Below are 12,107 nucleotides of genomic sequence, written 5' to 3' on the forward strand. Positions count from 1 at the left end.
CCCTAGTAACTGCCGGGCTAACTGAGTCCCAGTTGTCACCAAACGGCCAGGCAGATGGCGTGGCCAAGGAGCGAGCAGCCCCGGGACCCGTCGCCCAACTGCAACCAACACCAGCATCTTGTCCTCTGATGCCTCTTAGTCAACACACAGAGAGAAGGAGGACGTGCCACCCGGGCCACATTGCAGAAGATCTGGCTCCCCCAGCCCCCGTACCCCGTTAACAAGCACCCCTGGACCGGCCGTTAGCATGGGGGGGCTGGGCGGCGGGAAGATGAGGTATTCTACTGCATCCCAGTTATTTGCTGCCTCGATTTGGTTCTATAAGAAAAGTGTTACTTCTTTCACCATTTCAGTGACGAGCGCCTCCACCCTCCCATCCAGATGTTCCCCAAACTTCCTCTGTTGACAAATGGAATACTGTTGGTTTTCTCTTTCTACGTGGAGTTCTCCCATCCTAGAAACCTGTGGTCTCCCTGAGCTTCCCAACCAATGATGCACAGCGGTTGGAGGCCGAATTCACTGGTTTCAGCTCCCAGCTATGTCACCTCCTTGCTGTGTGACCATAGGCAAGTGGCTTAACCTCTCTGAACCTCGGCATACTCAACAGCAAAGGGAGGATCGTGAACATGAGAACCTCCCTCACTTGGTTGGTAATGGATTTAATCACTTAAACAAACAAGTGCCGGACATTAGTAAGGGCCCTGTAAGTATCAGTTCTTCTACTGCTGTTGTCGTTATCCACAACTGCTATCCAGACGTCATAGAGAAATTTAGGTTCCAAATCCATAATCTATTGAATAGAATCCAGCAACTTCCACATCATCCCACACCTGCCAGGGTTTCACTGGACAGTTGAGAAGTGACAGTGAGTGCCTGTGCTGAAAGCAAGGGCTACCTGGAGACAGACTTGATGTTTAAGATTCGTGGGTACATGATGGGTAGTCATGGCATCACACAAGGGACGCTGCCCCCACTCTGTCCTCGGCGCTCCCTCCCAGGCTGCCAGGGCTCCTGGCCAGGGTGAGCACAGTACTCACAGAGGTGGTGCGCATATCGCAGGTGGAAGACGTCGCAGCCGTGCACGTGATGGTACAGGGTCTTCTCGATCAGGTCCTGTGGCTCGTACCCAGTCAGCTCGGTCACCCTGGGGGAGGGCAGTGGCTCCGTGAATTACAATGCCCTGCAGATTGCGTTTCATTTAAACTAACATTGGTTTTTCCAACTAATCAAGTGCTAAAAGGCTTGGGGGTGGGTGGAGAGAGTGTTGATTTTGGAAACTGAGAATGATCTTTTTTTTACAAGAAAGTCTATGAGCTCCAGCCCAGTGCACGACACAGCACTCGTCATGAGCAGGAATGTCCTTCTGAAGCCACTGGCTGGAAGGTTTGGGATGGCTCAAAATGGTCAATACCTTTTCAAGGTGAAGCCTATCAGAGGATGCTTAAGAGTGGACTTGATACTGATACTGGGAGGAGCTACCAAGGTGAGACAGAGCCCACTCGCTGGGGTTTTTGGGGGGGAAAGTCCGGTGTGAAAGTTTTAAAAATTATTCTGGTAAAATATGCATGACATAAAATTTACCATTTTAACCATTTTAAAGTGTACAATTCACTTGTATGACCATCACCACTTCCATTTCCAGAACATTTTCATCACCCCGAACAGAAACTCTGCACCCATTAAACAATAACCCCCCACTTCCCCCTCCCCAAGTCCCTGGCAACCTCTCTTCTACGTTCTATCTCTAGTAATTTGTCTCCTCTAGATATTTCCTCTGAGTGGAGGGATGCAATATTTGACCTTTTGTGCCTGGCTTCTTTCACTTAACATGTTTTCAAGGTTCATCCATGTTGTGGCATCTACCAGAATGGCATTCCTTTTTTATGGCTGCATAATATTCTGTTTCATGTAGATACCGCATTTTTTTCATCCTTTCACCTGATGAGGAAAACTTGGGTTGGTTCCACATCCTGCCTGTTGGGTGTGCGAACCTGTAACCCTCCATCCACACTGGACACTGTTCCCTGGCACAGTGGGTCTCAGGATGATGCTATGATGATTGGGGGATTCCTGCAGATGAGATTTAGGGAGTAACGGGAGACGTTTAAGACTCCTATCGGTGGAGAACTGTTTTCCCCCAGAAAATAGTATAATGACACCCCAAACTGTCGTGACTGAAGGCAAGGCTTATCGAGCTCGCTGTGGAAATGGAAGCATTCTCCCTGTGCTTATTCACCATAGCCCATTTTTTATTCTCATCAAGCCCCAGGCATATTCATTTCCCACTTCAGTTCTTTGAAGAAGAGTGGCTCTCGGCACCCAAGACGGCATCATCGCTAGCATTTGGATCGCTCCACCCGTCGGTGAAAGTTGCATGCGGCCGTGGTACCTATTCCCAGGCCATGGATAACGGTGCTGGGAGCCACGCCCTCGGAGGAGGTGGCCCTAACATCTTGGTGACAGACATTCAAGAACAGATGAAAGTGGAGACAAGAGGGGATTCCAAAGGAGGTGAGGCCATGGTGAGAAGTCAGTGGGGACTGAGGGTGATGGGGCCTAGGGGCCCTGCTGGCCCAGATCTGAAATGTTAGCTGTAAATTAAATGGGGAAACTTGACCTCACTTTCATTCCCTAACCCACTCCCCTTTCTGGGGAGCTCTGCACAGGCTTTGGGTCGTAAATCTCTGTGAGCCTCATATTTCCATGGAATCACTCACTATTTGGTGTACACATTTCCATGGTGTTCCTCCAGGGCAGGAAGGAGCTGGGGCTGGAGGTGGGTAGAAAGGGAATTTGCACAGGCCAGAGCCTCTCAGGGCTCGGGGGACCTGTCCAAGGGCCACCTAGAACTTCAGGCCCCACTGGAGTCTAACTCCGTGTGGCAGGAAAATTGAGACGTCTGGCTTCCCCCCAAAAGAAAACCAGGCATCTCTACGGTGTGGGGATGAAAGAGGCTTCCCAGACCCTTTGGACGTAAAGTTTCAGAACAACGGCCCCGAATGTGTAAATGAATCAGAAACACATGTATTAAGTTTCTCATCAAAGTACACACTGGCTTTAAAAATTAAAGGGGAAGGGAAGGGTTTGGCAGGCTGCCCTCTTGTTTTTTTCCAACCTTCTAGTGTCTGAAGACCTGTCAGAGGGATTTGCCAAACCCCAAACATCGCCGGGTTCACCCATCCTTAGCAAAAGCACCAGCTACAGTTTCAAAGTGAAATACCACAAAACCCCCATGAACCAGATTTCAGGTTACGCCGAGTTCAGTTTTGTCTGGGATTATGCTGGCGGGGGGGCACCAGCTGGGCCCTCCTGCCAGGACTCCCACCCTGGCCCCTGTGACTTTGGGGCTGCTGGGCTTCAGGCCAACCCCTTGCCGTGGCTTCTGGGGTTTGGATGTGGGAGTTGACATCACCCTGCCAGGCCTTTCTGCTGACCCTCTGGCACTGGGCCAGTTCTGTCCCCCAGCCCAGTGGCCTTTCAAAGACCATCGAGTTGCAACCGACTGCAGACCAGAGTGTGAAGAATTCTTCAGGGCCTCCTAGACGACGGGGGTTCAGAAAAGACCTCAAGGCTTTGCTAAAAGCTTCCTGGTACTTAGTAGAACTTCACGGGCTTCTGTAGAGACAGGAAGTCCTCCTCGAGACGGCCACCTTGCTTTACTACTCACCTCGGGGGTACGGCCCTTACACCCAGAAGCAGAGGCTCCCTTCAGGAGCAAGCTGGCCTCTGAGCTAAATTCACATAACCTCCTCCATAAAGCTCCCAGATTTGCCCCTCACGTTTCAAAGCTGTGTGGATTAAACAGCTCGAGGAGACCTGAAATCTCTCCTCTGGGGAGACGCCCCTCTTTCCTCTTCTAGAGGATTCACCAAGCCTCAGAGCCTTTTCCCGGGATGGTCAAAGAAAAACTGGGAGATAAAACAAGGGAGAAACCCATCGTATCCTCCCAAATTTCTAAAATAATGAACATGGACAGTCAGATTTTCTTGCAGTCCACCTTTTTTTTTTTTGCGGTACGCGGGCCATTCACCGCTGCGACCCCTCCCGCTGCGGTGCACAGGCTCCGGACGCGCAGGCTCAGCGGCCATGGCGCATGGGCCCAGCTGCTCCGCGGCATGTGGGATCTTCCCGGACCGGGGCACGAACCCGCGTCCCCTGCATCGGCAGGCGGACTCTCAACCACTGCGCCACCAGGGAAGAAGCCCCTGCAGTCCACTTTCCGAAGTGGCTCCTAAGTCTGGAGAGAGCTTCTCTGCCCATGCGTGCTGCAAGGCCTACCCCACGCCCGGCTCTGGAGCAGCTCCCAGCCTCCCAGCTCCTCCCTGCAGGTGCCTCCGTCTTTACTGCAAGAAAACAGCCCTTGCCAGCGTCTGGCCCTCCCAAGAGCTGCCGGCATCTTTCCCCCAAGGGGTCATATTTCCTCTTTGCTTGGAGTTTCTGGGAGCGTGAGGACGACCCTGTAAGGCCGACCCTTGTCATTTCTCTACCTCTGAATGGTTCTGAGATGCATTCACGATGAGCTAGGCTAGTGTCTTCACCTCTTATCCGTAACCAGGTACGTTTATTTTTATTCCATAAATGGGTAAAAGGATCAATTTTACGTCATGTATATTTTACCACAATTTTTAAAAAGTGAAAAAAAATCAATACATCCTAGCTTCAGGATATACAGGAAAATGTGTGTGTGTGTGTGTGTGTGTGTGTGTGTGTGTAAAACTTGTCTCCCAGAAAGCTCAGCTACACACACCAAAAGTCAGGAGTTGGGTCTCTGAACATTCGTTTCCATCTGTACAGTTGAGGAATCTTAAAGGCCAAGAGGCACAACGACTCACCTTGCAGGTGTATCAGGCTTTTCACTTTTACAAATGCTTCCCATCTACGACGTAGCTTCATCTTTCCTAACATCCTTGTGAGTAGCCAAACGGGCAAAGGAAATGGAAGCCCAGGGAGGCCCCGCAGGCCCGCAGCCTGCCTCGGGGGACGCACAGACGCCTCCCCAGGCCCAGTGAAATGACAGGTCAGTGCCTCTGCCTCGTCCACCCTCCCTCCTCTCTCTGAGAGGAGATTCTCAAATTGCTGGGCCTCGCCAAGTGGGAGACAGTTCTGGGGACGCTGCAGCCTCGCCCTCCCCGTCAGCCGGAGGTGCCCTCCCAGCCCAGCTGCCGACGGGCACCTGTGGGTCCAGCCTTCCCCCCAGAGAAGGCCCCCTCTCTGCTCGCTGCCTTAGCCCTGCAGGGACCGCAGAGTTCGGCTGCCCGCCAGCTGGAGCTGGAAGCCCTCGCAGTAACACACACCGCTCAGAGTGGAGACTTTCTGTTTGTTTTAAAGTCCTACCAACTTGACGGAGACACAAGGCAGAATCCTGACCTCATGGATCTTCAAAAGGCTAACTTTTGCCCACAACACATATTTCCAGTTCAAACTCCAGTGAGACGATGAAAATATAAACAAATAAAACAAGTACCTATAAGCTGGAGAGGCCAGCCTCTCCTGGACGATTAAGGTCGATACTAATTCTTTCACTAAATCTCTTTCTAATTCATATTCTTAGTACAGCTTATTGCTTGCTACATGTTGGTTTAATAGTGTAGCTTTCAGGGGCCAGTTTCCACCATCAGAATCTTCCGGAACTCTGCAGCAGCAGGTGCCAAACTCACCTGGAATCCAGGAATATCAGCTTCAGGTCGAGGCTGGCCCTGAACATGAACATGTTGCTGTGCAGCTTGATCTCAGTGATGGCGCTGGGCGGCAGTGACTGGCCCACGGCCACCAGCCCCACGATCTGGTAGCATGAGTCGTACAGGGACATGTCCAGCATATACTGCCTGATCTTCAAGTAGCCGCTGCAGTGTATGACCTGGGAAAGCACAGGCAGGGTCAGCGGGTGGTGCCCCAGAGGTCAGACTGGTACCCACCGCTCCTGGCTCTGGGCCTGCTTCTTTTCTGGAACAGGTTGGAATATTCCCCCAGCCCAGCCTCTACTGAGCCGTGCAGCGAACATGCTGACAGACATCTGATTCACTGCTCGGAAGAAATGAACTATGCTTCTTTCTTAGGAAACAATATCGTCATGAAATATAAGAGTTATCTTATGCAATTGACTATCCCAGTAACTCCACAAGTGAAGACTCTCTGCTGTATGATGCATTTATGCGTAATTAACTCACGGCCATTGCAATTAGATGCCACAACAATGGCATTTTGGGGAGCTGAGCACTTGTTCCATAATGTTCACTTCAGTAACTATAAAGCTCATCTCCCAATGAGATTGAATTTCGCAATTGCTAACTTGACATTTAAATAGTTTGACAAGCTGTATCGCTCCAGTAAATGAAGAGTTCTTTCAGTATAATCAAAAAAGTCCTCATTTTTTTTTTTTTTTCCGGCTGTGAGGCATGCGGGATCTTAGTTCCCCAACCAGGGATCGAACCCGTGGCCCCTGCAGTGGGATTGTGGAGTCCTAACCACTGGACCACCAGGGAAGTCCCTTAAAAAAAGTCCTCATTTTGAACGTATGCTTATTTTATTTTATTTACTTTATTTATAATTCAAGATTTTATCCACTTGTAATAAACAAAAATCCAGAGTGGCTATATAGAAACACTTCTAATTGTTGTAGCCAAGAACCATACAGGAGAAATGTATAGTGTTCCAAATATCAAACGGAAACATCTGTACAGCCCTAAGCTTCAATATTGAAGCATTTACACCAGTTACAGTCAGTAAATTTTTTTTTTTTTTTTTGCGGTACGCGGGCCTCTCACTGCTGTGGCCTCTCCCGTTGCGGAGCACAGGCTCCGGACGCGCAGGCTCAGCGGTCATGGTTCATGGGCCCAGCCGCTCCGCGGCATGTGGGATCCTCCCGGACCGGGGCACGAACCCGTGTCCCCTGCATAGGCAGGCGGACTCCCAACCACTGCACCACCAGGGAAGCCCAGTAAAATCTTTGAAAGAATCACGATCATCATAACAGCAGTGATGAACAGCTAACATCTTAAACCCTCTTTTCAAAAACTTTCCTCAGGATTCCTGAATACACTCACAGTCTTTAGGGCTGGAACAAATCTTAGAATCTTTGGAGTCTGTTCTCCCATTTTACTGATGAGGAAACTGAGGACAAGGTAGGTGATGTGTTTTACTTAAGATCAGACAGTTGGACGGTTAGTAAGTGTCAGAAACATCTCAGGACCCAAGTCTCCAGAAGAATATCTACAGGGTGCAGGGTGGTGCTGGAGGCTTCCACCTCTGAGGTTTAGGGTCTAGGACAGCAAATAAGAAAAGTATCTCCCAATCTGTGAAACAGAGTGAGGTAATGGTCAAAGGGAAGAGCTGGCATTGAGGCTCAGAGGAGCAGGGCTGAAGAGAGGTTGAGGGAAGGCGGACCCTGGGATGAGTAGGAGGGGGGAGGGGCATTCCAGAAAGACAGGACAAAGGGCAAAGGCACAGGACCCTCCCCTCTCTCTTCACCCCACCCCTCCCTCCTTTTATGCAAATTCTCCCGCAAAAAGGCTCCCGTCCACCTCTAGCCCCAGAGTGGTGGGCTGATGACCCTCTCTCTTCTGAGGCAGGAGGAAGTCGAGGCACGGCTGCTCCAGCAGTACTGCCCTGCGTGCAATGTAGAACCTGAAGGTGCCAAGGTCAAATTCTACCCTTAGCCCCATTGATTCCTGGCCTCAGACAACGAAATCCAGCCTGCCTGGAATATCCCTGTAAGATTCCAGCTCTCACACTTGCCGTGAGTAGCGTCCCTAGAAAGTTCTACATTAGGCAGTGGTGCCTTCCTGTCTGCAGACGTTCCTGAACGTGGAGCAAAGCACAGCGAAGACCCACCGACCCACCGCTGCCCCTTCCCGCCTGCAAGCCCTTGGCTCCCGGTACCTTGTATCCGCTGCAGGTCAGGCCGGCGTTTCTTTTCGCCAAGACACACTTCATTCGAAGAAAGAACGACCTCTCGATCTCATACTCTGAAAGCAGGCGTGAGGTTAGATTGGCAAACTGTCCCACGATGCTTCCCCTGACTTTATCCCAACACTCCCAATAAACCCTCTGGACCAGATCAGGCAGCCAGAGGCCTTGGCCCAGTCCACCCAGAACCCCACCCAGAGAGGCGGTGGCCAGGACCCGGCGCAGCTTCCACGTGCTCCAGAAAGGGGTAGCCCGAAACATGGCCACAGCAAGACCTTGCTAAACGCCAACCTGGGGCCAAGGTGAGGATCCGTGCGCAGCAGCCCAGCCCTGCTCAACCTGCCGTGTCCCCTGATGGTGGCCACAGAGAGGCCTGGTGCCAGGAGCATCGCCTTGGCCAGCCCTGGGCCGAGCCTGCTAGGAAGCCCAGAAGCATCTGATGTCCCCCCTCTGACTGACTGAGAACCAGAAGTGCCGGCCTTTCCCCGGCAGAGGGAGCCGGCCCCAGGGCCCCTTGTGCCAGTGCGCCCACGGCCATGGGCACCGAGACTGCCCCGCATCGTGGGATGGGGCAAAGGACCCAGCAGACCCACTGGGCCAGATCAAAGCTTTCACCCTCAGTTACAGCCCTGGATGGACGCCCACCCCCTCCGCCCCTTTCTCTGGCCCAAAGCCTTTCCTTCATTCCTGTCGCAGGCCGCACACACGAATCTCCAACCTCACTACTGCAAGCGCAAACGTCCCCCAAGGAAACACCCTCTGCTTTAGTGAGCGGACACCAGCTCTCTGGGCACGGATGGCAGACTGTCCTCGCCCCAGGGTGAGAGCGAGGTCATTCCACTCTAAATAAACAGCTCTTTGGTGGTGGTTAATAAATTAATTTTTAAAGAAAGGTTACCGCTAGGAATGGAAGCAAGGCCTTCCGCCCCTCCCCGAGGGCACTGCCCAGTGTAGATAAGGGCATCACCTCAGAGGCCCCCCTCCCCTAGTTGGAGGGGCTGCCATATTTACCCACAATTTCTCTGCACAGCTGGGGTCTGGAGGCAGAAGGCTTCCCTCTAACATGGCGGCCTGTCTACCCCATTTCCAGAAGAGCACACTCAGGTGTAAAAACCATCACCCAGTAATTAACTATCCAGTTCTGGGGAGGGCCCACTTCTCACACAATTACCATAAAACAAGGAGGCCAGTTCAGACACAGAAAACCAGCTCTGCAGATGAGGTGAAAACCAGGTGCTGTGACTCTCAGAGCCTGAACACTCGGTTGGCTGTGGAAATGAGTCAGTGGGAGACCCCACGTCTCCCAGACCTTCTCCTCCTGTACTGTTGGCCCACCTTAGACGTGGACCCTGCAGGAAACTGGACGGGTCTCCCGATACTCCCATTTGCTGTCATTTTCTAAACACTTTTTTAAAGGCTACTACGTGGAAGAGTAAAATGAAACCGGAGCTACTGGCAGAAAGCCCACTCCCGTGCAATTAACACACTGTAACTTTTTTAAAACAATGACAACACATTCAATATCTTGTAAAAGCCTATAGTGGAAAAAATCTGACAGAGAATACATATAGAACCGAATCGCTTTGCTGAACACCTGAAACTAATAGAACGATGTGAATCAACTATACTTCAATTAAACACACACACACACACACACCCCCCCCACAGTGTTCTGAGGAATTCTCTAAGGTTCCAGCTGTCTTTGTCTGACTTTAAACAACCCCAAAGTGAAAGCATTAGATTCGGAAGCAATGTGCTCTCCTAGCCCTTATTTTGTTGGAAATTATTTCTTCGGAGTCGTATTCCTGTTCATGTATGCAGCCGGACCATTTCCAAGGACTTAAGCACCACAGGCCATAGCTACAACTAAGCCCCCATCTCATTTCAGAAAGCGACAAACCAGTCTCCCTCCTTGGTAGACACATGGTGACTATTTCTGGGGCTAGAACATGGGGGCCACAGAGCTGGATCTGCAAGGGTTTTTTTTTTTTTTTTTTTTTTTTGCGGCATGTGAGATCTTCCTGGACCAGGGCACGAACCCGTGTCCCCTGCATCGGCAGGCGGACTCTCAACCACAGCACCACCAAGGAAGCCCTGCAAGGGGTTTTAAAACTGAGTGTGCTATATGTGTTCTCTCCTCCTAGCCTCAGAATGGCCCATCTCAGGAGGAAGCAATAAGAATGGAACCCATTTTTTTTTTTTTTCCTGTGGCCGGCTACCCCATTCTCATCACTTTTGACACTTCTTCTTTGGCATTGTGTCTCACTAGGGGATTTTGGCCGAGTTGGGATACCATAGTCCAAAGCAGACAAGAGACCCTTTGGTCAGCACACTGGTTGGTCTCATTGGGCCATCAGAGGGAGTTACAAGGCCAGGGCCCCTGGAATAAGTTCTTCTGTGTCTTCCTAGCACACATGGCAATTGTAAATTAAGAAGTCATTTGTGTGAAGACGTGTTCCACACCCTTACTAAACAGCCATGCCACAACTGTTCTAACAGGTGCTTAAAACAATACGTGCTAAATGTTGAGACTGTCAAGAGAAAACTCCTGTCGCCAAATGCAGCCAGGTCAGCAAGACAGACCTGCCTCATCCGTCTAGACCAAGGCTTCTTAACTGACTCGTGCTGTGGCACAAAACCTGCAGATCCCCTCCCAGAATAACGTTTCTGAGAGTATAAAATATATGAGATTACAAAGGGGATCAGCTGTACTGAAAAACATCAAAATATTCCAACAAGCGGTGCTGTGGTTATACATGTGCTACTTTATTAAGACATTAAATAACAAGATCCTGGCAGACTCTCAGCTCCTGAAATTTCAAAGTAGTGGTGAGCGTAACCGATGTGTTTAAATACCTGAAACAACCATAAGGTGACATGAAAATATCTGTGAATCTTGTTGTAGGCAAAGCCACAGGTACTTGTGATAGTGAGATGGCTTACTGTCTACAATCTACAAGCAAAGGAAGTGCTAGATTTCACCTAGAGGGAAGAAAGATGTCATTTTCCCCGTGCAATTTCATGCCCCCCGCCCCGAGTTTTATCCTCGGACGCTCTGGTTAAGAGGCCCAGGTCTAGACCTGTGTCGCTGGCATTCTAAACCAAGAGCACCTTGGGGTGGAAGCCTTGGACCACTTTTCTCTGTCTCCTACCGTGCACCTCTCACAGTCTCTGGCACGTGAAAGGGTATCAGTATTTGCTTTAAAGGACAGAAGCAGAAAAACAAATCCCCACTTGGTGGACCCTGCATGTTTGCTGGAGAGACCTGGCTGGGCATCATGGGAAACTAAGCCCTAGGGTCACAGCAAAGAGCATTGTCCGGTGTTCATTCTGGTTTCTTTTCGTCTGGAGGAAATACCTTGGAGCAGGTGATGGTGAAGAGGCTGGTGGGCTGTCAGGACAGCAGTCATCTCATCGTGGTCGGAAGGATGGATGTACTCATAAATGCTGTTGCCCGTGAGCTCCACCTGCCGCGGAAAGGAAGGGAGGGGTCAGGAATCTTCTCTAGGACTTCGGGGAGGTGGAGAGGTGAAGGTGTAAGGTGTATTATAGGTACACACCTGCCAGGGAGAGACAGGACCTTGATCTCTGTGCACAGCCCACACCTTACCCTCACACAGAAATGTTTGCCTTTTCTCAGTCAGCGCCCAGCTGTCTCCCAACAAGGCCAGGGGGGCGTCCTGAGCAGGAGTGAAGTATGGAAAAGGTGCACTGTGGACCGGGGGACCCTCCTGGCCTGGGGAGCATCCTTCACACGGGAGGCGGCTTAAATCAGACCGGAGCCAGCCCCATCCTTCACCTGCTGCCTGTGGGGACTGGTGGCCAGGAGGCCAGTGGCCACGTCCAGAGCAGGGTCCCTGCGACAGCTCGTGCCCACGGAGGCTGAGCACGGGAGCCTCGGGGGCACCCTGTGCTCGAGGAAGACTCGCCCCCAGCAAGGTCCTTTCCTTCGGACCCTGCTGGGCCTTTCACGTGGGCAGAAACCTGTCTGTGGCCTTCCTGGTCCAGGGTGCCTGTGCTAACCCCACGGCTCGCGCCCCTGGGTGCGGCTGGGTGGCTGAGTGACCTCTGGGAGGCTGTGGGTCACTCCAGAGAGCCACATGACCTTGGGGCTGCTCCCCCGACATTCGGACACCACCTACTTCCAGACACACCCCACAGAGGACAGCACGCAGGCCTAGGGGCCATGTCCTTGTTGGACT

The 12,107-nt window shown here is 51.4% G+C and overlaps 1 protein-coding gene across 1 annotated transcript in view; it reads right to left on the reverse strand.

The window, feature by feature from the left end:
• SIM2 (SIM bHLH transcription factor 2) overlaps nucleotides 1-12,107 on the reverse strand; it is a 44,274-nt gene that overhangs the window by 14,270 nt on the left and 17,897 nt on the right. Inside the window, exons 4-7 of the mRNA XM_060009799.1 lie at nucleotides 11,264-11,372; nucleotides 7,879-7,964; nucleotides 5,658-5,857; nucleotides 1,038-1,144 (exon numbers count right to left, since the gene is read on the reverse strand). Of these exons, the coding sequence (XP_059865782.1) occupies nucleotides 1,038-1,144; nucleotides 5,658-5,857; nucleotides 7,879-7,964; nucleotides 11,264-11,372 (502 nt within the window). The remainder of the gene's footprint in view (nucleotides 1-1,037; nucleotides 1,145-5,657; nucleotides 5,858-7,878; nucleotides 7,965-11,263; nucleotides 11,373-12,107) is intronic.

The sequence above is a fragment of the Delphinus delphis genome, chromosome 4, assembly GCF_949987515.2.
Source record: "Delphinus delphis chromosome 4, mDelDel1.2, whole genome shotgun sequence".
NCBI classification, from domain to species: domain Eukaryota; kingdom Metazoa; phylum Chordata; class Mammalia; order Artiodactyla; family Delphinidae; genus Delphinus; species Delphinus delphis.